General features: G+C 41.1%; 1 protein-coding gene and 1 long non-coding RNA gene across 4 annotated transcripts in view; both read right to left on the bottom strand.

Moving 5' to 3' along the window:
• The window catches only part of HFM1 (helicase for meiosis 1), a 101,967-nt gene extending 96,219 nt beyond the window's left edge, over nucleotides 1-5,748 (bottom strand). For both annotated transcript variants that reach the window (XM_057310475.1, XM_057310476.1), the window contains exons 1-2: nucleotides 5,671-5,748; nucleotides 2,790-2,887 (exon numbers count right to left, since the gene is read on the bottom strand). In XM_057310475.1, the coding sequence (XP_057166458.1) occupies nucleotides 2,790-2,860 (71 nt within the window). In that variant the 5' untranslated portion in view covers nucleotides 2,861-2,887; nucleotides 5,671-5,748. The remainder of the gene's footprint in view (nucleotides 1-2,789; nucleotides 2,888-5,670) is intronic.
• Nucleotides 5,749-9,162: 3,414 nt separating this feature from the next.
• On the bottom strand, nucleotides 9,163-22,617 carry LOC130543399 (uncharacterized). 2 transcript variants are annotated; one of them, XR_008958713.1, is made up of 7 exons: nucleotides 21,981-22,617; nucleotides 21,481-21,599; nucleotides 20,835-20,942; nucleotides 17,372-17,450; nucleotides 14,941-15,055; nucleotides 10,452-10,584; nucleotides 9,163-9,454 (listed from the first exon to the last, which is right to left on the bottom strand). It is a non-coding gene; the product is annotated as an uncharacterized LOC130543399 (long non-coding RNA). The 2 variants fall into 2 exon arrangements; XR_008958714.1 differs by having other exon boundaries at nucleotides 10,452-10,531.
• Between the last annotated feature and the right edge of the window lie 3,255 nt (nucleotides 22,618-25,872).

The raw sequence follows: 25,872 nt of genomic DNA, 5'->3' as shown, positions 1-25,872 counted from the left end.
TCTTTCTACACAGAGACTATTTCAGAAAATCTAAGAAAGATACAAAAAGCACATATCTAATTCTACTATTCAGCATCCCCATAAAATCAAATCTCCCTTATAATTTCCCGATTTTCCAGAGGTGTCATCATTCTCTCATCCATCCAGAATTTAAATTATAGCATAGTCTTTTACCTACTATATCCAGACATATACCAGGTCTTACAGCATCTTCTTTATAATGCGTCCTGAATTCATCTCCTTGTATTTCCACTGTCACTATTGCAATCAAAGTTCTAATCGATTTATGTCTGGTTAAGAAAAATAGTGTCTTAACTGGCCTCACTGCCTCTGGCTTTCTCTAACATATTTTACACACTCCTATCACATTAATTTAGAATTGTTTTCATCATAATTATATTCCATTTAAAATACTTCAGTGGATTCCAAACAATGCCAAATGTCCAAATGGCCTTAGGCTACCTTACAGTTTTAACTCTCCTACACTACTTACCTTACAGTCCAGGCCAAAGTGAACTACTTGCATACCAAATAGATAATACATTCTGTCTCTCCTCATCTTTGTTCAAAAATATTTCCTTTACTCTGACTGCCACTGTACATGACCCTATCCTGTATCTACCTATAGAAGTTCCACTGTTTCATTCCTTCATTAATCTATTCAACAATTATTCACTGAGAACTATTTTCCAGGAACTGTTATAGGCACTAGAGCTTACGTTCATTCAAAATCAAGCTTAAATCCTTCCCTCTGTTTTTTTTTTAAACATTTTATTTATTTATTTGACAGAGATAGAGACAGCCAGCAAGAGAGGGAACACAAGCAGGGGGAGTGGGAGAGGAAGAAGCAGGCTCATAGCGGAAGAGCCTGATGTGGGGCTCGATCCCAGAACGCCAGGATCACGCCCTGAGCCGAAGAAGATGCTCAACCGCTGTGCCACCCAGGCACCCCGAAATCCTTCCCTCTTCTTAAGTACTATTTGAAACTATAATATTTATCACAGTCCTCTTGTATTATGTGTCTGTGTGTAGATAAGATATATATATAATATATAGATAACAGAAAGATTGATGATGGATAGATCAGTCTGATACCATTTCCAGATCATAAACACATAAGCGTTTGTTTCTAGTTCCATTCACATTGATAATACTTAGCACAGTGCTTTACATAATTAAACATATTAGTCAATAAATGTTTGTTGATTCAGTTCTACGGCTTTTAACACATACAAAGTCACGTCCAAGATCCTTATTCTGGCACTTAATATCCACCACAATCTATCCTCAGTTTACTTGTCTAACTTTATGTCCCACTGTTTCTCCTTTATGAATCTTCTATTCCAGGAAACGTCTCTATACACTATCTCCTAAAAGTACGGCGAATTGTCCCACCTCCATTCCTTTTTCTTTTTGTTAAACTCTGCCTTCAAATGGTCTCTTCCTCTCTGCTTATTAGAACTATCAAATCCTTCAAAGTCTCCTGAAGTCTCTCCCCACTACCATAAAGCCTAACCTGATTAGTCTGTACCAGGTCTCCTCCAAATCTGAAATTTCATTGCATGAATGCATGCTTATCATTTCCTTCACAGCTTTTTTTGACTCTGTCATGTTAGAAAGGCAACCATATGTTGCATTTGCCCAGGCCAGTCTTGATTAACACATGTTGTACAAATTGGATGCGCTCTTTCACTCTCAAAGTATCCAAGTCTCGATGATGAATTACATACTTACATTATTTATTAATGACCTTTACATATGTGTGCTTAATCTCCTCAAATAGATTTTAAGTTCTTTTGAAGTAAAAGTCTGTTTCATCCTTCTTATATCCCTTTCTGCATTCAATCAATATTTGAATTAATATTTGAATGAATGAAAATATTAATGAAACAATAAACACTTTACTCAATGTTTCCTTTTTTTAAAAAGGATAATACAGTGTCGCCTGCTAGCTCAGTCAGTGGAGCATGCAACTCTTGATCCTGGACTTGTGAGTTCGAACCCCACATTGGGTATAGAGGTTACTTAAAAATAAAAACTTCAAAAAAAATAATACAATAGAATTCATAGAAAACTTAGAATTGAGAACAATTTACATGTGAAAATCCATAAAAACCTGTATTTAACAGACTATTCTCTGTTCTTATTTTCTTTGGTGCCACAACTTTATTTCCACCCCTACTTCCTGCCTACAATGAATCTGCCCATCACACTTGGCCTTTGGCACATTACCCATTCTGTTCCCAAAATGTGCCATCACTCCTTGTCTGCGGCTACTGTTTGGCCATTACTTCAAGTCTTTACCTTGGCCAAAAATAATTTGAACAAACCGTTAATGCAAATAAATGAAAGCCAAATAGGCAAGAGTCTACTCTATTTTTTAAGTCACAACATTTAAGATGTTAAACTTCAGTTACTCCCTTATATCTGAATCCCATGTTTACCAGATATATACCTGAAACATCATTTTGTTGATCCCTCATTTTTTTTTTAAAGATTTTATTTATTTATTTGACAGAGATAGAGACAGCCAGCGAGAGAGGGAACACAAGCAGAGGGAGTGGGAGAGGAAGAAGCAGGCTCATAGCAGAGGAGCCTGATGTGGGGCTCGATCCCATCACGCCGGGATCACGCCCTGAGCCGAAGGCAGACACTTAACCGCTGTGCCACCCAGGCGCCCCGATCCCTCATTTTTATCTGTATATTTCTAGAGAGAAAATGAAAACTCCTTAAAAATCGAAAATCTCTAAAACAATATACTATGTTATCATTCTTTATGGCAGACTTACTTTTCAGCTTCATCCCGTTTTTCAAAAAACAAAGTATCCAAAGAAAACAAGGAATCATTTGATTTCAGCATTGTTAAAGACTGGATTGTGTCATAAATCTACCAAAATAGAGAAAAAGTAGTTTATATTTTATTCATAAGCTGTAGAAAAATATTTCTGTATACATAAACTATAATCATTAATTTCCCAGAATAACCACGGACTATCTTTCCAGCTGCATCTTCTGCAGCTTCCTCCTAAGTGCCTCAATATTCAAATACATTATTCTCTGTTCTCCTCTAATTCATGCATATTCACATCTGTACCCCTCTATTCATATTCCACCAACGCCTAGAATGTGTTTTCTCCCATTTCTTCTCTACCTGGCAGATCCCTACACATCCTTCATGTATAGGTCAAATGTCATTTCTTCTTCAAAGCCTTCTCTGAGTTTGTCCTGTTCTCCAAGGCAAAAATAATCACTCCTTTTGGGCTCTTAATACTTTGTTCATACCATTATTTTTAATTTAGGGATAACGCATTTTATCGTGAATATAGGCGTTTCTAACAATATGCCAAAAACATATACAGAGGTTTGCTTCAAAATAAATGGAGAGAGGTAAAGGGGTATTGACGAAAAATGATTGGCAATGAGTTGATAATTCCTAAAGCTATATAATAGGTACATGGAGTTCAGTATAACATTCTGTCAATTTTGTATATATGTTTGAACTTTTCCTTCCAAAATAAAAAAATTTGCAAATTTAACATATGTATGTTTACATTCATATTACATAACATGTATATAGAAATACATTCCTTTTTAAAGACAATTTTTACATTCATAGATGGTATCTAAATATAAAGGATAAAAACATTCAGCATTTGCCATATGGTAATATAATAAAATTCTAGGGCTGAACAAATCCTCAAGTTTGACAGGAGACTTAAGAACCATTTCTAGACACATACATCGTTCCATTTACATTGCCATCCTTTCCCCTGCTTATCAACATTACATCTCATTTTTTTCTAAATTCTGAAACATGACAGAAAATTCTATACAACAAAACATGAAATAGATGCACAAATCATAAAATATAAATCACATTTCTATTTATTCTGTGATAGTTACTACATTGCAAATCTTTCCTAAGGATAGAAACTAAAATCAAAACAACTGTATGAGTGCCATCTTGTGGAGAAATCCATACTATCAAGTGAGATTATGTCCCTTCAATTTTGAGTCCTCCCTGATGTGGGGATGAGATACACGTGGGAGTATGTGGAGGAGGGAAGAATGTTTCCACATGCACCCCTTGACAACTGGTAAGAGGGCTAAATCTATGTAGATCTTAGGACTGTTCTTAGTTATCTAGAACGTTGTAGGATTTTTCATTGTTTTAGTCGAGTGTTCCTCCCATCTGTTTAACTTAATTGCTCTCTCTCTTTTTTTTTTAATCACTTAGTCACCAACAAAGAGTCAAATTGAAACATATTAGCATGGTTCTTTTAATGTCTACAACAATTGACTATATTAACAATAGAAACCTAAGATAACAGGGTGGGTGACAGAAGGGAGTCATTCAGAAATATGCTAAAGGAGTCTTTAACATCTTTAAGTAAACAATTTCAGAATTTGAAAATAATTACCTGATAAAGTATAAATGAAAATGCTAAACATGTTGCTATACTATCCAAAAAGTAACAAATAGGGGCACCTGGGTGGCTCAGTAGGCTAAGCCTCTGACTGTTGATATGGAGTCATGATCTCAGGGTCGTGAGATGGAGGGTGGTGCTCCCACTCAGCGAGGAGTGGGCTTGAGAGTCTCTCTCTCCCTCTGCCCCTCCCCCACTCCCCTCGTTCACAGGCACGCGCTCTCTCTCAAAATAAATAAATCTTTTTTAAAAAAGTAACAAATAAAATGTTCCCTTTCTCATCTTAGGAAAACTATATAATTTTAAGCAACAAAAAAGTTTTCAAAATTAAAACTTATTGGATCACTTTTATATGGCTTTGCTACCTCAGAATTTACGTAGAAAACAGACATACTTTCTTCTCTGTTGAGATGGCCTGAGCTTTATCTAATTATCTTAGTGACAATGTAGCATTTTCTTATCTTCTATAATGCTTATTGTATTATTTTTTTCTGACCTATTAGTCATTCCTTACGACTTGTACTCTCAAAAATAAACTTATTTCAAAAGTGCAGAAACTCAGATATAAAAGTATTGCTTTGCCAGAAATCGGTAGTGAGTGGAAGCCGAGACCAACATTCACCCCAATAACGAACCATCACAAAGACCGCAGGGAATTTGACAACGTAAGAGAATAAAGAAGAAAACAAATTACCCCTAGTCTCTGAGCCTCGGCCACGGACGGGTCCCTACAGTCGGGGGGGGGAGGGGGCGATTTCCATCACCTCCCCTGGGGTTCCCAAGGGGCAAGCCGGGAACCGAATCAGGGCCTGAGGCAAAAATACCCTCCAGATTCCTGGGGAATACCCTAATTCCAAGCAAACCCACCCCACACTCCCAGGCGCCAGGGAGAAGCCTTCAGGACCCGCGTGTGGCCCAAGCGTCGAGCGCTGGAGCCGGTCGCTCCTCCCCCGACACCTCGTTCCCACCTCTGGAACAAGGTGGCTACAGGACACAAGCACGCCCACCTGCAATCGCTCAGGGGGCCCCCACACACCTAGAAATAAACACAGCGGGTCGGGAGCCGCCAACACAAAACCCGAGTCAGCCGGCTCGGTCAGGCCCGCGGGCGCGCCGTCCTCCCGGCAGCCCCACCCGCGCGAGCGGCCGCTCCGCCCGAGCGCCTCAGGCCTTGCCCGGCTTCTGACGGAACGCCGCGAGGACCCGCGCGGCTCCCGCCCGGGGCGGGCTGGCCTCAACTCACCGCGCCCGACCGCGCCTCGACCGCCGCTCGGCGCCGAAGGTCAACCACCTCCCGGACGGTCGCCTGTCCCAACCTCCTCGCGGGATCCCCGGTCCCTACTTCCCCCCACGAGACGTCCGGCCCGGCCCCGCTCCTCACCCGGCATCGGAACTCCTAGTTCTCGGAGCCGAGCACCTATTCACTGGCCCCTTCGAGGACCCCCAGCCTGGCTAAGCGAGCTCCAAGCGATGGATCGGCGGGGTCTCTGACCTCTCTCTTCCCGCTTCACCTTTTTCCTTCAGAAGTTGCTAATTAGCTTTGAATGTATTGCTCTCCCAGTATACTGTGGCCTATTCTCATTAAATAAAGCCCTTAACCCCTCCCCCCATGTGGGACTGGATCCCACGACCCTGAGACCATGACCTGAGCCAAAGTTGGACGCTTGACCCACTGAGCCACCCAGGTGCCCTGCCTGGTAACTTCTACCCTACTTGCCCTCTCTATGAATTTGCCTATTCCTGGTAACTCATGTTTGTGGAATCATACAGTATTTGTCCTTTCTGGCTTAGTTCATTCAGCATGTCCTCAAAGTTCATCGTTTGTAGCATATATCTGAATTTCATTCTTTTTTAAAGTTGAATATTCCATTGTGTGTACGTAGTACCTTTTGTTCATCCATTCCTCTGTGGATAGACATTTGTGTTGTTTCCACATTTTGGCTATTGTGTAATAAACATTGGGGTACACATACCTGTTTGAATCCCGGCTTTCAGTTCTTTAGGTATATACCTAGGAGTGCAATTGCTGAGTCATACAGTAATTCTAAGTTAAACCTTTTGAAAACCACCAGTTTTTTACAGCTGCTGTATAATTTTGCACTCCCACTAATAATGCAAAAGGGCCCAAATTTCTCTACATCCTTGCCAGCACATTATCTCCCATTTTTAAAAAATTATAGCCATCCTATCGGATGTGGAGTAATAGCTCATTGTGGTTTTGGTTTTCATTTACCTAAAGATTAATGATATCTTTTAATGTGTTTAATGGCCATTTTGAACACCTTCTTTGGAGAAATATCTATTCAAGTCCTGTGCCACTTTGTTGTTACGTATCTTTTTATTATTGAACTGCAGGAATTTTTAAAAATGTATTATGGATATTTGTCCCTTATCAGACAAAAGATTTGCAAATACTTTCTCCCATTTAGTAGGTTGTCTTTTTGTTTTCTTAATAATATCCTTTGATGCACAAAAATTCTACACCAGGTTTTTTTCTTTTGCTGTCTGTGCTTCTGGTGTTATACCCATGAAGTCATTGCCAAATCCTATGCCATAAAGATTTTCTGCAATGTTTTCTTCTAAGAGTTTTATAGCTTTAGCTCTTAAGTTTAGGTCTTTGATCCATTTTGGTCCAATGGAACAACAAGTTTTATTCCTTTGGATTAGGGTTACTGGAGGGAGTCATTTCAAATAAAAGAGTTGGGGGGGGGGGCATAGTTTCCAGAAAGACTGGAAGAACTTGAAAGACAATAGGTGTTCATGACACAAGAACAAAATATATTCCTGAAATGCAACCGATGCCATGGGTTCTGGCTCAAAAATTCAACATAGCCAAACTTTTTTCTACTTTGTAACCTCCACTCTGTTTAAACTCTGATCCAGAGGAGTTGATTTTGAAAAGTTAGTGTTCATGGCTCTAGAGCAGGTGGAACGAAGAAATGTTTCAGGACTATTTTTCTGACAGCCAGAAATGTGTTGTTGTATTGTCAGACCTCGAAAAGAAGAGGTAAAGAAATCATTTAGGAGAATCTGAAAATCGTAGAATTAATGTCTGAGAAAAGGAAAGAAGGAAAGAAGGGAAGGGAAGGGAAGAGAAGGGAAGGGAAGGGAAAAGAAGAGTAGGGAAGGGAAGGGAAAGGAAAGAAAGGAAACAAACGTAGTCCAGTATGTTGAGATCCTTGGGAAGAAAGAAAACTTTAGGAAGTCATGCAAAATTCTGTGGAGGAGAGTCCAATGCTATCTATGCATTTAGTAAGTACATAAGTAGGAAAAGGATAAATGAATGAAGACCAAATCAATGGATAATTGTTCTTTAGGGAAACATTTATTAAGTCTCAGTGTAACCAAGAAAATAGTAAATATAAATTGATTAGAAAGTAATTCCTTGGGCACCTGGGTGGCTCAGTTGGTTAAGCAGTCCTGGGATCCTGGTATGAGTCCCGTATTGGGCTCCCTGCTCTGCAGGGAGTCTGCTTCTCCCTCTGCCCCTCCTCTCACTAGTTGTCTCAATCTCTTTCTCTCTCAAGTAAATAAATAAAATCTTTTTTAAAATTTTAAAAAATTTTTTAAAAGAAAGTAATTCCTTGAGTTCCAGCTGCTAAAGAGTATGTTTAATGATGATGTACAAGACCCTAGTACCCATATTTCAGATTTTTCAGGCAGAAATTGACTCGTCCAGCTAAAATGAATTTAAAATATCTTCTGTTCTCCAAAGCCAAGACTGTTGATTCAAATGGGACTGTCAAGCAGCGTGCTCCAATTGGACCCTGAACCAAAGCATCGCACTAACACGGTCAGCCAGAGAGTATTATTACAAAGAATGGAAGCCTTCCATAGAAATCGGCTGATAAAGATTCAGTATTCAACAATTGTTCCTCATGTAATTGCATTGTAGTGTCTGAAATATGGTAACATAATCCCTGAAGTAAGAAGCGAACATCCCAGCATAGAAACTTTGGGACAATGAGCAGTATTCCACACTGGAATAGAATGATTTCCTAATTAAAAATTAATACCAGTTTCTTCAGGAGGAGTAAGTGGAAAATGGTAACCAGTGTATAGTCTCTATGAGTACTTGTATTTAAATTTGTATAATAAACTGTACATACTTTTTCTTGCAGTATGTACTAGGTTTAATCTTCTGCCATTATGAAGTCCCGGTTAAATAGGAATTAACACATTCCTTCAAGTGGTTAGTATCCAAATATGGTAGACTTTACCTGACTGTTATAATCAAGTTTCTGGCATCCAGAATCTTACATTATCTTAATGAAACATGGGCTACATTATACCTGCAAAAAGATTATTTGAAGGAATTTTTAAGAGCCATTGTAACATTTTTAAAGATATTTAAATGTCAGGAATCAGAGTATAAAACAGATTTTAAAAACAGGCATTCTTTGTTTTTGTTTTTTAAGTTTTTGTTTTGAAGTAGTCTCTATGCCCAACGTGGGGCTGAAACTCACAACCCCAAGATCAAGAGTTGTGCACTCTTCTGATTGAGTCAGCCAGACCCCCCTCTTTGTTTTGCTTTTTATCTAAAGGCAAAAAAAATAATAATAATTGGCAGGATCTTGCAGTAATGTGATCAAAGATTAATTGATATTGTTTATATGTTGTTTAGAAATAAGATAGTTTCTAGAGGTGATATGATTTTGTAGTTAATAAAGAGATTTGCAATGATGCAAGTAATCAGTTAAGATACTGGACAGATTAGGGTATAGATGGATTTAAAGAAATAAGAAACACCATAAAGAAACAGGAATAATGCATCTGCCTAGAATGCCTTCCAAGAAGGGCGTGTGCTGGGGAAATTGGTAAGAGTTGCTATAGCAGCTACACATAATTATTCATTTGTGACATATGTCGAGTTATGATGCATCGAAACACGGGTTAATCTCATGTTTAAATATGTCGAAGCATTGAGAAACCACAGTGCACATAATAGCATATATTTTCACATTTTGGATGATCCCTGGAACAAAGTGGAGAGTGCTGTATCCATGTCTGCCCAGAATCTGAAGCCACTGCAAAGAGAAATAGACGAATCAATTTTCTCACAACAGCTACCACCATTAATAAACACCAGAGAAGGAAAGAAACTAAATCTAAAGATATTCTCTAGAAATTCTGGCTGTAAATGGCTCCTGCCAGTTCTGGGAACACACGGTAGGTTTCCGGAGGAAGAGTAGGCATGTTGAAGTGCACAAGGAACAGAAGTAGCTCAGTGCTGAGGTTAGGGCCCCCCTCAGCCCCAATGCTGGGCACTCTAAGGAAGACTCTTTCCCATGGAGGGAGCCACAAACTCAGCAAGCAGCAGCAAGAGTAGCCGCAGGGACTCGGCTGTGGAGGACAGGCAGCTAAGAAATGCTCAGGGTCTGGCCCCCACTAAGCTTTCCAGAGTGACAGGTTCCGCCCTGGGAGAGATCTGCTGGCCTCAGAACAACACATTGCCCAGGCAGAGGCAGTGATATGAGCAGCAGAACTGTGACCATAGCTACAGGGGCAACTCTAAAGTAGAAACTGTGAAATCAGCCAAGACAGTGAGCCTGGCTTAAGAAAAGTATATGCTATTTGTGAGAGCTAATAAGACTGACTGCAAAAGCCAGGAGAGTTTATAAAGCTCTGCCCTCCAATTGTCATCTGGAGACTGTTGGGTGGGGGGGTTGTCAGAGAGGCTGGATTCCAACAAAGAGGGGACACAGTTTCAGAGCAATGTGTTTTGTTGTCTTTGGTGGGGGAAGAATCACATACATTGTAACCTTGCTTTATCTAATTCGGATTAGTGACCTGTCAAAACACCAGTGTCACAACAAACTTTACATAGCACTCCAGTTTACAAACATCTATTCATTTAATTGATGGGAGGGAAAGTCTGAGAATTAATACAAATGGTGTGTGTGCATGCCTGAGTGAATGGGTAAGAGAATAGATGCATTGCATGTGTGTGTTATGGGGAGGGGAGGAGAACCAAGTAGACGGAAAATAAATTATATATTTAAGTGGAAGGAATATTATCCTTACCCTAGTCAATAGAGACATGTGGGTTGAAACAAGTCCAAGTGAAACCATTCTGGCCAGGAACACACCCCAAAAGGTGAAGGCTGTGGATTTAAGAAAATACTTGGAGGCTAGGAAGGAAATTAAAACCTTCAGCCTAGGAAACACAAAGTAAGATAAAAGAGTGATAAATATGAAAGTGAAATGAGCTGATCATACTGTTAGAAATTTTTCAGATATCTGTGGAATAAAACAGTTGTCAAATTGTTAAGTTCTCATTGAACATTAGGAACTTTATTCACCTATTTTATGTATTTCCTGATTAACAGAACACTTAAAACATGCTCTAATGGGGGAAAAAATTACAGAATTAACAAAAGAACTCCTGCCAAACCCCACAGCCTGTGTTCACACTTTCTATTCCATCCACATGTGTAGGAATGGGCAAGTAATCAGTAGGAAATTTCTTTTTCCAGCAAGATGCTTCATATCACAAGTCATTTGGGGAAGTTTCGACTAAATAGGTTATTTTGTAGTCCATGACCTATAATAGTGAAGAATTAGAAATTATTTTTTTCCAAAAAAAAAGAAAATTGTTTTTTCCTAGATAAAAATACTGTTTACACAATTTAGGTGAAATTTTCCCCAAATCAGGAAATATCTTAGAAATTAGTATTTGATATCTAACATGCTGAAGTAATTTTGCCTGGATTTTCCTATACCTGGTCCCAGGCTCTTTCTACAAACCATACTATTTCCTGTGAACAGCAATTGCTGATTTTTCTTGACGTTGTTGTTGTTGTTGTATAAATGTTGCAATTAGAAAATGTGTATTTTTAAAATCTCTGGCTTTGAACAAATTCCCATTTTATTTGCAACATCTTTTGTAAACTAGAGCAGACTTGAAGTATAAAGAAGATATATCTTTCCTCAGACTTCATTCCCAAATGGCATCTTTCTCAACATATTCAGATATACAAATCACATAAAATATAGGTTTATAGCAATGCATCTTCTAAACAGCTCTGAAATTTTTAAATTTTTAATTTCTCCCAAGCTAACATCTGAGCTGCCATATGTTTTGAATTTTTCCAACTCAGAGAGATTACATAGCAAGTCACAAACTTGCATGATCTAAAGCACATGACTGGAAAATCTCTAACATCAGAAGTTAGGGGTCATTGATCCACACGCAAATGGAAAAATGTACAAACCTCCAAACACAAATCTGATACAAAACTAAACTATTCTTTTCAAGTCACGAAAGAGTTTTTAAGCCTCAGTCATTTTTAAGCAGAATGTCTCAGTTGATTTATATTTCCCTTACTTGAGAATGTTTCTCAATTTTACCTGTGCTTTCATTTCTGGATGCTAAAAATGGATAAAAATCATAGGCCAAATAAATAATTCCAGCTCCCTCATTATACTGAGAAATCTACAATGACTGCTTTGCTTAAGATCAAAATGGTAGTCGTTCACTGGCAGACCCAGAGAACTCATATTTCCCTATGGAATATTCCCTAGGAATACACAGGCTCTGTTCAAGTATTTGAGGGACTCTTGTAGTGGAATAATTTGTTCACAATTTTCTAAGCATGGTTTCATTGGGCAGAACCAGGACCACAGAATTAGGGTAGAAAAGTGATATAGAGAAAAGGCCTTTCCATTTTTTATTAAATGTGTTGATAAATGACTTATATATAGTAAACTACATCCATTTAAAATACACAATTCAATGAGTTACAACAGTTGCATACATCTGTGAAATCACCATCTTAATTAAAATACAGAACATTCCAAAACCCCCAAGATTCCTCCCCATTATAGCCAATCTCTCCCTCCGCCTTTGGCCACAGGCAATCACTGATATGATTTTTATCACTCTATAGTAGTTCATATTTTAGATAAATGGCATCATATATCATGTACTTTTTAATGTCTGGTTTCTTTTACTCAGCCTAATGATTTTCAGATTCATCCTTACTGTTTTGTTTACGAGTAGTTCATTATTTTTATGTGCTGAATAGCATTCCGATGTATGGATGTACCACATCTCCTGATCCATTCACCAGCTGATGAACATTTTGGTTGATTCCACTTTTAGATTACTGTGAATAAAGCTGCTATGAACAGTTATGTAAAAGTTTTTATGTGGACATGTGTTTTCATTTCTCGAGTTACACGTAAAAGTAGAATTAATAGATTGTATGTAGATTTACGTTTAACTTTAATTTTTTAAAATATTTTTTATTATGTTAGTCACTATACAGTACATCCCTAGTTTTTGATGTAAAGTTCCATGATTCATTACTTGCGTATAACACCCGGTGAGCCATACAATACATGCCCTCCTTAATACCTACCACCAGCCTGTCCCATTCCCTCACCTCCCTCCCCTCTGAAGCCCTCAGTTTGTTTCCCAGAGTCCATAGTCTCTCATGGTTCATTCCCCCTTCTGTTTACCCCCCCTTTCTTTATCCCTTTCTTCTCCTACCAAACTTCCTACTTCTTATGTTCCATAAATGAGTGAAACCATATGATAATTGTCTTTCTCTGCTTGACTTATTTCGCTTAGCATTATCTCCTCCAGTCTTGTCCATGTTGCAGCAAATGTTGAGAAATCATTCTTTTTGATGGCTGAGTAATATTCCATTGTATATATGGACCACATCTTCTTAATTCAGTCATCTGTTGCAGGGCATCTTGGCTCCTTCCACGATTTAGCTATTGTGGACAATGCTGCTATGTTGAACTTTTTAAGAAAGTTCCATATGGTGTTCTGAAGTAGCTGTATCATTTTATGTTCCCACCAGTAGTGTATAAGAGTTCCAGTTCATTTACATCTTCACCAACACTTGTTATTGTTAGTCTTTTTAATTTTACCCCTTGTAATGGGTGTAATGGTACCTTGCTATGGTTTTAATTTGCATTTCCCTGGTGACTACTAAGGTTGAGTGTCTTTTCATGTACACAAAATATCTTCCATGAGGTGTTACTGAGGTGTTTATCTTATCATTGAGTCGAGGAGGTCTGTATCTATTCTAAATACCAGTCAGTCCCTTTGTCAGATATCTGATAGAGAATATTTTCTCCCATTCTGTGGCTTGCTTTTTTGTTTTCTTAATAGTGTCTTTCAAAGAGAAAATATTTCATGTTGCTAAAGTTCAATTTATTAATTTTTTTCTTTTATGATTCATGCTTTTTTAAGAAATCTTTGCCCACTCTAAGTCAGATAGTTTTACAGTTTTAGGTTTAGGCCTCTGATACATTTGACTTAATATGGAGAATTGTGTGAGGTATGAGTTGATGTTTTGTTTTTTTTTTCTCCCATGGATATCCAGGTTTTCCAGCAATGTTTGTTGATTTTCCTTTCCCCGTTGAATTGCTTTGGCAATGTTGCTGAAAATTGTTGATCATATATGTGTGTGGTTCTATTTCTGGATTCTCTAATTCCATTAATGTATTTATCTATATTTTACCTTGTCTATATATTATTTTCAGTGCATCTTTATATTTAAAGTGCATCTCTTATAGTTAGCAGATGGTTAAGTCTGTTTAAGCCATTTGGACAATCTTTGTTTCTTCATTGGAGTGTTTAGTAAATTTACATTTAATGTAATTATTGTTATAGTTGGATTTATGTCTACTATTTTATTAATAGTCTGTTGTCATCTCAATTTTTTGTTTCTCTGTGCTTCCTTTCCTGCCTTCTTATGGATTATTTTAATGTTTTTGAGATGTTCATTTTAACTTGTCTCTTGGTTTTTTAACTATACCTCTTAATTTTTTTAGTGGTTGCTTTAGCTGTTACAATATACATTACACTTTTCACAGTTCACTTAGAGTTAACATAACACCCTGCAGCTATATAGGTCCATTTACTCCTATCCCTACCATTCTTTATGTTATGATTCTGTTCTACGTATTACTTCTGCATATATTTTAAACCTCTCAAAACAACGATCTAATTTTTGCTTTTATTTTTTATTTTTAAAAATTTATTTATTTATTTATTTATTTATTTATGAGAGTGAGCATGCAAGTGGGGGGAGGGGCAGAGGGGAGGGAAGGAGAGAGAATCTCAAGCAGACTCTGCCCTGAGTGTGGAGCCCCATGAGGGGCTCCATCTTATGACCCCGAGATCATGACCTGAGCCAAAACTTAAGAGTCAGATGCTTAACTGACTGAGCCACACAGGTGCCCCTAATTTTTGCTTTTGAAAGTCACATATAGTTTATTTTTTTAAATGATTTTTAATAGACTTTTTTTTTTTTTTTAAGAGAGAGAGAACGTACAGACAAACAGGGCATGAGGCAAAGGGAGAGGGAGGGAGAGAATCTTAGGCAGGCTCCATGCCCAGTGTGGAACAATGCAGGGCTTGATCTCACAACCCTGAGATCTTGACCTGAGCCAAAATCAAGAGTTGAATGCTTAACCAACTGAGCCACCCAGGTGCCTCTAAATTCATATATAATTTAAAGAAATTAACATAAAAATAGTTTTGTACATTCACCTGTATATTGAGCTTTTCTTATTCTCCTCATTTCTTCCTAAAGAGCCAAATTTTCCTCTGGTATCATTTTCTTTCAACTTGCAGATACTCTTTCAGCATTCCTTGCATTACAGGTCTGTTGGGGACAAGTTCTCTTAGATTTCTGTATCTGAAAATAGCTTTGTTCTACCTTTATTTTTCAAGAATTTTTAAAAAGATTTTATTTATTTATTTGACAGAGAGAGAGCACAAGCAGGGGGAGCAGCAGAGGGATAGGGAGAAGCAGGCTCTCTGCTGAGCAGGGAGCCTGATGCAAGACTTGATCCCAGGTCCCTGGGATCATGACCTGAGCCAAAGGTAGATGCTTAACTGACTGAGCCACCCAGGTGCCCCAAGAATATTTTCAATGGATACAGAATTCTGGGTCGGCACATTTTTCTTTCAGCACTTTGAAGATGTTATTGCATTAAATATGGCCGCCATGGTGTCTGATGGTAAGTTTGTAATCATTTGAATCATCTTTCTCTTGTCTGTAACATGGCATTTTTTTCTGGCATTAAGATTTTTTCCTTATCTTTGGTTTTTTGCAGTTTGACCATGATGTCCTGAGACTTAGATTTCTTCAAACTTATCTTGTTTAGGGTTCACCAAACTCCTTGAATCTATAAATTCATGTCTTTCTTCATACTTGAGCAGTCTTCTATTATTATTTCTTCAAATATATTTTTCTGCCCCATTACTTACCTCCTCTACTTCTGAATTCCAATTAATGTATATCAGAACTTTTGTTTTTGTTCCACAGGTCCCTGAGATTCTGTTCAGTCTTTCTCAATCTTTTTTTTTTTCCTCTCTCTCTTCTTCAGATCTAATAATTTCAGTTGACTTATCTTCTAGTTTACTAACTCTTCTGTCATCTCCATTCTGATATATCTGTTGTGGTGGTTAATTTTATGTGTCGACTTGACTGGGCCAAGGGATGCTCAGATAACTGGTAAAAGTCATTCTAGTGTCTGTGAGAGTGTTTATGGAAGAGATTAGCATTTGATTCAGTAGTCTGAGTAAAGAAGAGCCTCCCTCACCAAAGTGGTCAGGCATCATTCATTCCACTGAAGGTCCAAATAGAACAAAAGGAGAAGGAAGGAAGGAAGGAAGGAAGGAAGGAAGGAAGGAAGGAAGGGAGGGAGGAAGGAAGGAAGGAAGGAAATTCTCATCAAAGAAATATAAGACTAAAAAGAAACAGAGAAATTTTAGAGCTGAAAAATATAATAACTTAAATAAAAAACTCAATGGATGGTCTAAACAGCAAAATGAATGAAAAAGAGAAAGAATCTGTGACCTGGAAGATAGAATACTAGAATTATGCAATCAGAACAACAGAGAGAACATACACTTAAAAAAAGAAAGAAAGAAAGAAAGAAAGAAAGAAAGAAAGAAAGAAAGAAAGAAAGGAAGGAAGGAAGAAAGAAGAAAGAGCCTAAGGAGCCTGGGGAATTATAATAGACCTTGTATTTACGTCATCAGAATACCAGAAAGAGAGGTGAAAGTAGGCATAGATGAAAAAGTAATCAAAGAAATACTGGCTGAAATATTCTCAAATTTAGCAAAAGACAGAAACCTACATATTCCAGAAGTCAAGAAAATCCCAAATAGGATAAATCCCCTCCAAAACACATCATGATTGAACTTCCGAAAACTAAAGACAAAGAAAAAAAATCTTAAAGGCAGCCAGAAAGGAACATTATATAATCAATAGATGGAAAACAATTTGAATGACAGATTTCTCATGGAGGCCAAAAATAAGTATCATCAAATATTTCAGGTGCTGAAAGAAAAGAACTAGAAGCTTGTAATTCTGTATCTAATAAGAATCTCCTTAAGATGGCAGTAGATATGGTAGGAGAAGCAAGATGTAGCAATTTGTTTGTGAAGTGTATTCTGGTGGCTGTGACACCTCCTTTCTCTACTATTGCCCTAGTTACCTCAGGATCCCTGCCCTGAATTCTCTAGCCAGAGAGATGGCAGATTTTCTAAGGAAGTTTTAGCCACCTCTATACCACCTGCCTCCACTGTGACCGCATGGGCCTTGGAATAAAGCATCAAAAATATGGAGAACGTTTATTCCGGTTATAAGATTAGCACATTCTGGTAATTGTAGCTAATAATACTGTATTGTATAGTTGAATGTTGCTTAAAAAGTACATCTTAAATATTCTCACCACACACACACACACACACACACACATAAAAATGGTAGTCATGTGACAGGTTGGAGTGTTAGCTAATGCCATGGTAGTAATCACTTTGCAATATATAAATGTATCAAATCAACATGTCCTACAACTTAAACTTATACAATGTTATATGTCAATTGTATCTCAAAAAATCAGGGAATAAACAAATGAATGAGTTAATGAATGAAAAATTTGTTCTAGTTACATGGTCCAAGTTTTACCTCCAAAATCTTTCTGCCTTTGTTCAGTCTCCAGAATCCTCAGGTAGTCTTGCTTTTCTGTATCCTGTCCAGTTTTACACTGTTATTTGTGAGAGGATTAATTCGTTAGATACTCAACTTGCCCATACCAGAAGCAAACCAGGACTTACCATTTTAAATCTTGCATTTGACTAAAATATTGGGCCCAGATATGTTATTTCCTTGCATACACTAAGACTTATTTAAAACTTTCTTAGGATATAGTTAATGACAACCCAAAACCGGATAGTGAGACTATTTTTCTGTAGTTACTCCATGTACTCTAAATCACAAAAAATCTCACTTTCTGTACTAACACTCTTACACCTTTGCTATGTTACTATGAAGTTTCAAAACAAAATTTTCATGATGATTGCATTAGAGAGTTATTCTAAAAAGGAACCAGATAATAACGGAGATCTTTCAAAAACGCCAAGTGTCTTACCATGAACTTTCAAAAAGTGGGGGATACTTGTACTTGAATGTTGCTGAGGGAGTAGATGTGAAAGGTTCTCCCGGACACAAACATCAGCAGATCCACCGGGAAAGGCACCTTCCTCAGCATGCGGAACACGGACTACCTCCTACCCCCAGAAACCTTCTCCTTCCCCCCGCTCAGGACAACCCACGACAGCTGGGAGTTACCCCAGTTCTCCTTTCTCCCATCCCCGATATCTAAGCCGTCAGCAAATCCTGTGAGCTCCATCTTCAAGATGTACCCAGAATAGGACTAACCACTCCTTCCAAGGCCACCTGTCTGGTCCACACTGGAGCCCATCTCTTGCCTGAGTTTCTGGAAAAGTGTCATCATTGACCTCCCTTGCCCATCCTCAACCCTCTGTCATCTGTTCTCAACACTGCAGCCAGGATGGCCCAGTGAAACAGGGTCCCATGGGGTCACAGCCCTGCCATGGCTTTCTGTCACACTCTGTCACCTCCCTGAGGTCATGTCCTAAGCCGTCTCCTGTGGCCATAGGGCCTTCTTGCTGCTCCTGCGTACACCTGGTATGCTCCTGCCCACAGCCTTTGCACATGCTTTCCCTTCTGTTTAGAACGCTCTTGATGTGATATCACTCACCTTCTTTAGATCTTGACTCAAGTATCACCCTCCTAGTGAAGTACCACCTGGCCCCTATGTGAATAGCAAACACCAGCCCCACCTCCTCTTCAGCACCCCCAGCCCTGTCTCCTGCTTTATATTTCCATAGCACTTAGAATCTCCAGTCCATCTCAGCAAGGAAGAAACTGAGGCATAAACTGATGGCTTCACCACCGACCCCCCCCCCCAATTTCGTGCTCCAAATCCCCAGGGGAAAAGGTGCCCCAGGACTCTTCCACAGCCGGGATGCCCGGGACAAGGGGTCCACCCACCTCCTGCATCCTGAACACCATTAGGAAAGGGAGCCATATGAGGAATCCACCTGCACACGAAACCTGAAACCAGACACCTTCCTTGATGACAGGTGAGCACAAACGCTTCCTCCCCTTGCCTGAGGTGCTCATCCGAGAAAGCTGAGCAGAGATGCTTCCCAGGGTCCAAATCTCCCTCTGGCCAAGGTCCTAGGAAACAGACATCTGATCCAACCACCCTGCCAGGCTTGCACCCACTCAGCGAGTCCTAAGACCCAGAGATTTCTCTCCACTCCAGCTCAATTCTTCTCACAGAGAAGCAAACTCCAGCCTCACAAACGTGCCCATCATTAGCTCTGGAATTCCCTGGGTTGTGTCTACACTGGCCCACACAGGGATCCCATAGAGACCACTCCGCAAATGCCCTAGGGTTGCAAGCCACTTTCAAGCTGCCCTTAGAAAGGCAGAAACTGGCCCAATTAGGCACACCAGCCAAGTGACTCGATGTGCTGCAAACTCGGACAACATCCTCCCTGAACACCAACGCTTCCGAGTCCAAGCTTCCAACCTTTGCTCACTGGGCACTGAGCACCATGTCAGCATGAACACTGCTCTTTCAATTCACTGGCCTCCCAGGCCTTCCAATCAGAAACCAAGCTCCAGACACCACACTATTTTCCCTTCAGAGAGAGATGTCAAATGATGGAATAAAACATTCCCTGTGCAAAGCACACTTCTATCCACATAGAATTCCTTGGTCTTTCTCATTTGGGCAGCCCTGCAAGACCCACACCAATGAGAGATACCACGAGTTCAATTATCACGTATATATTTGACCTTGTGTTGTTCAATATTTTTATCTCAAAGTCAATGTCTCTATTGCTTTGTTAAAATAATGATAATGATAATAATTAATAATAATGATAATGATGATGATGACATGGTCACCTAAGGGTCTGGATCTCCATAGCCAGACAACATGGCTCTGGTCCAGATAAGGATGAAGACACAACCTCAGCCCATGAAGCAAACCCCACACCCTCAGGGATCCCGACACGCCTCACGGGTGAAGAGTTCCTTTGCTACACAGAGTTGTCTGAGTCCAAAGGATACAGGCAACCCCCAGCATTCATTCTGTTTTCTTCATCAATTCCCCAGCTCAAGTTGCAAGTGACTCACCAGGTCAAGCTTCCAGAGTGTAGGATGGGCCTCCGGGTAAGCAACGCCCATCCACGCCCCCGCCCCGGGGAGGCTGACAGGAGGCTCCATTTCCTTTGGGAGCACAATGTGCCACTCCCCGAGCTCCTAAAGAACCTACACTCCTTCTCCCTTTCTCCCTCTCACAAAGGCCACCAAACCCTGTGACAGCTCTGAGGCTGTTTTACTTTAACAAATAATTTCTAATATCGGAATGTGGCTCGCAGAAGAGAAAAACGTGAACACTCACAAAGGATTCCTTTAATATTTCAGAAGACTTTTCCCATTGTTTAATTAAACCACGAAATAAAAATGCACAGATAGCCCCTTCCACTAGCAGGTCCGATTCACTTCACTGATCGAAAGTAGAGCAGGAAATAAAAGAGTAACAGATGTTCTAAGGACCCGTCATGTCCATCACCTCAGGTTTGAAACTTCACACGCTTGCAAGGAAAGAAGCACCACCAAACGTCTCAGCCTGGCAACTCCGACAGTCTGAATCGGAGTGTCAGGGACAGACAATGAGGCTGTTGCTGTTTGGTGAGGCCGGTGGCCCTGAAGAAGGGGCTTGGCCAGCTCTCCACCTGTGCCTCACCTGTCCTCAGCCAGGAACCTGCTTGCAGCCCTCACCTGTCACAACTGTCACATGGGAGACTCACAGACACCCCTGGAGCCCGCCCTGCCCACACCCTGCTGCAGAATGCACTCAGATCTCCTCTGGGACCCCTGTCACCTCTACCCAGACCTGGAACTCCCCTGTCTGCTGCTCCAGGAGTCCCCCTCTTCTTCCAAAATTACACTGGCCCAAGGCTTTCCTGAGAAAGAGAGAAGGCTACCTAATGAATGGTTCACACCTTCTTTCCCCTTCTATCATATTTCTCTCCACTTGCCTTCCTACCTGTGCAAACTGTTAAGTGATGTATCCATGGAACGTGAACGTGCTCTGAGATCTCAATCTTTCATTGCAGCCTTCTCAGGCCTCCTTGTGCAATAACATACCATATCCCTAGAACAGGGAGTTTTAAAATTATTATTTACAGAATAATACAGCCCAAATCACCTTGTTTTTAGTTGCTCTTCATTAGGCAGAACAGTTTCTGTGTAAGAAGCCTTTCCATAAAGATCATCTTCCAGCAATTTCTTTCTTTTTTTAATTTTTTATTATGTTATGTTAGTCACCATACACTATGTCCTTAGTTTTGATGTAGTGTTCCATGATTCATTGTTTGTGTATAACACCCAGGACTCCATGCAATACGTGCCCTCCTTAATACCCATCACCGGCCTATCCCAATCCCCCACCCCCCTCTCCTCTGAAGCCCTCAGTTTGTTCTCCAGAGTCCACAGTCTTTCATGGTTCAATCCCCCTTCTGTTTACCCCCCATTCATTCTTCCCTTCCTTCTCCTACTGATCTCCCTGCTATTTCTTATGTTCCATAAATGAGTGAAACCGTATGATAATTGCCTTTCTCTGCTTGACTTATTTCACCTTCCAGTAATCTCATAAGGAGGAAACAGAAACTCTGTGGGATAACCTGACTCACCCAGTGTCAGGCAAGCAGTTCCAGAACTCAGCCCAGGGCTCCTGACGCTGAGCCCCTTGAAGTCACCAGCATGCCTCTATCCAAAGGAATTCCCAAAGACTCTCCTTCTGACTCCACCACTGAAGAAATGACAGAGAGAATATGGCACCTCAAAATATTGAGATGATACATCCAGTAAAGGTAGATAGTCAAGCTCAACTTTTAAACAGGAAAAGGCTGCTTTGAATAATTTTGAATTTTCCCTCGACCCAATTGTAAGAGTAAACCACCCCTTCCCTTTCTAATAAGAGTGTTTCTAGGAAACAGCTGTTCAAAATACATTCATAAGCAATAAATGAACAGAGAAAATGGGATCCCCTGCAAAGTTCTCCCTGCTCAGAAACTAAGTACCTCTTTCACCAAATCCAGAACGCTGACAAGTACTACTTAAGTTTTACTTCATGACTCAACTAGAGCAAAGAGAAAAGCCCAGGAGATGGTGGCTTAATGAGAGGTTTTACCTCCAGTCCTGACGTGGAGATGACATTTCGCCAAATGGACCTGCCGCTCTCTCTGAACGCCGGCGTCCTGTGTCAAGCGGCCTCACTGACTCAGACGCAGACGTTCAAAACCTCGGGTCTCGTGGAGCCAGAGCAGAGAAGTGCCGTCAGCCGGGGAGAAGGCGGCACTTCGAACCTAAAGCCTGTACACCTGCTGCGGTTGCTGGGGGAAGGGGAAACACAGACTTGTCTTTTAGTAGTCATTATCTTCACAGCCCATTGCCACCAACCCGGGGGACAGGGCGCACAATGCTGAAGTCGGGTAACGGCTCTGGGGCTTCTTACCGCCACACGTGTGCCTGAGGGAACAGGGAACGCCCTACTGAACTCGCAGTACTGCTCAAGATCCATTACTTGCACTGTGTCGGGGGACAGGGGGCACCCCACTGAAGTTGGGGACTGTGTGGCCCTTACTCTCACTCTTGCTGGGGAACATGGGAAACCCTGAAATGTCTGTGACCCATCCCACAAGAGCTCTGCTGAGCGGGCGCCCCGGAGTTCCTGGGTCTGGGGCATACAGCCAGTTCACAGAGACTGGGCAGAAGAGACTTTCAAGGGAAAAAGAAAACTCACCTGAGTCCCCATGATAAACTCTCTCCACACGCCCTTCCAGGACCCCGCCTCCCACCCCCAGCGCCCCCTACTCCCGGACCCCCACCCCGGCACACAGCACGCACTGACTCAGCCAGGAACTCCACAGGTCAACTCTCTCAGAGCTCCCCTTCCTTGGCTCCCGGTCTGCGTCCTCGGGGTGCTCTGCGTCCTCGGGGTGCTCCGGCTCCGCCACAGAGACGTAGCTCCACCCCCACGCAGTGACTGGTTGGGGAGTGTGGTGCTTCCAGCCCCTTGAATGCCGGGCAACTCGCCCCCATGACCCGCAACTATGGGAGCACAGGGGGTCCAGGAGGCGCCTCCTTGGCTCAACGCCCTGCACAGGAGTGAGTGAGATCGTGGGCAGGGCCCCAAACACACACACACACATACACACACACACACACAGCCCCTTCTGCGGACCCCTCTAGCTACAGACCACCCTCAGAGCCCTGCCCCTTCCCTTCTGCACTCAACCCCCCCCCCTCCAGTGGTGTGCCTGGTTCCTGGCAAGGTCAGCTGCTCTCAGACTGTTCCAGCCTTGGGCTTTAGGAAACGCAATGCTTTCATGCATTTCCAAGGCAATTTTAAGCCCAAAAAGGAATGCTCCAAGTGGGAATAGCTTTGCCTTCTTGTCTCACCCATGGAGTGGATAGTGCTTCTCAGACCTTCAAAGCATCCTTCTAGGATGAGCCCATTTGTGCTGGAATCTATATATACATGCTTGGTTCTGCAGGGAAGGGGTCAGGATGAAGAACAGCCACCCTTCTGTGCTGTTCCAGTTGTGAACCAGGAACATTTATTTTTCACTTAAAAAGAAAACATAGTGTTACTGTCGACACTACATGAATGAACCTTTTAAAACATTTTAGAGAGAAAGGAAGAGAGTTTTATTCAAACCCAAGTCAGGACAGCTGTCTGGGAGACACAATCTTCACAAAGAAGGGAGTGCTCTGGGGAAGGAACATTTGGGGCAGGGTTATATATTTGTTCTGTTTTGTGTTACGTACAGAGTTACACATCATGATGAGGAAGAACATTCCAGAAAGTGACAGACTTTTTCTTATGTTTTCAGTATGTACAAGTCAGTATGACTTTAATCTTATGGGAGCCAGAGAGGGTCTTTTGTGCTCTTACCTTGATGTTGGCAATGGCATTTTTTGGTTATCTTTTTCTTTTTGAAGAAGATGGACAGTATGTGCTAGGGGCAGAAATAGGGCCCATGCTTTGAGGTTTTACCCAGTCATTTTGAGCTGGGTAAAATGTTAAAGGATAGCTTCCCTGGGATCAAGGAATCAAGGCTCACAGATGGTATGAGATAAAAATTACTCTTATCCTTATCATCACTACCAAATGGAGGAACTTGAGATGAAAGCACCTTTCACATAGTACAAAGAAATCAAAAGGACCCCTATAGAAGGTTACCTGTTCCGTGGTCAACACAGGCACTAGAGGCATTCACGGTCTCTGGACTCCTCCCCTTGTCCTGCCCAAATCTCTGAAGCATAGAGATCATTTATAGTCAGAATTTTAGAACTGCCAGACATCTTAGAGATGTCCGGCACCATTCCCTTGGACTACAGAATACAACAGAGTAGCTCACTGTCATAACACGAAAGTGCCCCTGGATGCACTAAGTTCTTTCTCTGCAAATTTTGGCTCTTGGAAATCATAATCCTAACATAGAAACACTATGATGGTTGGGAAGTAAATAATCGGAGGTAAGGGAATATTTTAGCAATCTTTAGAAGCACTGTCTCTTAGAAGAGGCTGAATGTTTTTAAATACTATCTCCGACCTCACAGCACACTCTGAACAGACCAGAGCCTCCATCAATTAAAAACGATAGCTCTTTCAGTAACTTTAATATCAGAAAAATATTATAGTATCTCTATTCCTAGGGATCTTTAAGTCTCTTACTCAAAGGTCCTCCACTGAGATAATTATCTTCATGATCATGATGGGCAGAGGTTAAAAGGGCTGCCGAATTTGTTCCAGTTGGCCACACAACAACAAAATCCTAATACTTCCTAGGTTTCCAGATCGAGAAGACCAGAAGTAAGAGGGAAATGGTACCCTGTATGGAAGAACAAGGGATTTGGAGTCAGTTTGGAGATCCCACTTAGGTTTCTGACACTAAAATCCTCTGTAATTCACATAGTCTCTGAGCCCTTGTCTAACCATCTAGAAAATGGGACTCATTCTATCTACATCTTAGTTTAGAAGTTTAAGAGGGAGAATGCTACACAGAGCCAGTATGGTGTCTCCCAAGAGCAGGTGCTTAGGAAGCCATAATTACCATTGGGGCTATTTCTTTTCCAGAAAAAAGAACACATGTTGAAACCATTTTTCTAGAAAGATGACTCACAAGATGATTTTCAAACCTTAAGGAAGGTCAAGAAGCTGCTATTGTGTCGTATTTCTCTCAGAACTCATGTTGTTAGACTGGTGGGGGACAATAGCACCATATCACTAGGAGTGGGAGCTTCCCATTTCCATATGGCTATGTTGACCCCGTTGACTCAGGGCCACCAGAAAGGACAGCTGGACACCCCTTCCCCCAAAGCGCGTGTTGGCACTCATCCCCCAAGCATATGGCCCAGTGATACACATCTGAAGAGTCTCATGACTAAGGTTTTATTAGATGGTAATAAATGACCTTTTCCCAACAATAGCTAGCCCTCTCAAGGTCCTGGAAACCTTGCTTCCAAAATTGCTTAGAGTCTTACGCTAACCCTAACGCCCTCCCAACTCGAGGGTATATAATGGGCCACTCCTCATGACCCCGGTGCAGCTCTTTCTGCCCACGGGTCCTGTCCCCCTGCTTTAATAACCCACCTTTTTGCACCAAATGATGAGGGAGCAGAAGGCAAGCTGAGGACAAAGCAGGAACTGACACCCCACAACCCCCCTCCACCATGGAATGTACGTGACATTAGGGTACTGGTTTCCGCTGGCTCCGAGTCGGAGGTCCCGCAGCCAGAAGTGGCTAGACCACGGATGTGGAGGGAATCCCATTAGATCCATCAGGAGGAAACCTCACACAGGAGTCTTAAGATTGGCAGCCATGCTAGTCACTTAGGTGGCTGTCCCATGCCCAAGACAGGCGACTTTGTATAAGGACAGCAGTAAAGAGAGGGCATCAAGTTTCTGGGTCTTATTACCATCCCGGCCAGGGTACTCACTTCCAGCCAAAAGGCAGGCTTTCTCCTTCCCATAGAGTAGCCATGGGCTAGAGGATTGCAGCCTGACCTATCGACAT

This window comes from Ursus arctos, unplaced genomic scaffold (assembly GCF_023065955.2).
Source record: "Ursus arctos isolate Adak ecotype North America unplaced genomic scaffold, UrsArc2.0 scaffold_12, whole genome shotgun sequence".
NCBI lineage: Eukaryota > Metazoa > Chordata > Mammalia > Carnivora > Ursidae > Ursus > Ursus arctos.
Note: the sequence above shows the minus strand (reverse complement) of the source record. Positions and strands in the feature narration are given on the sequence as shown.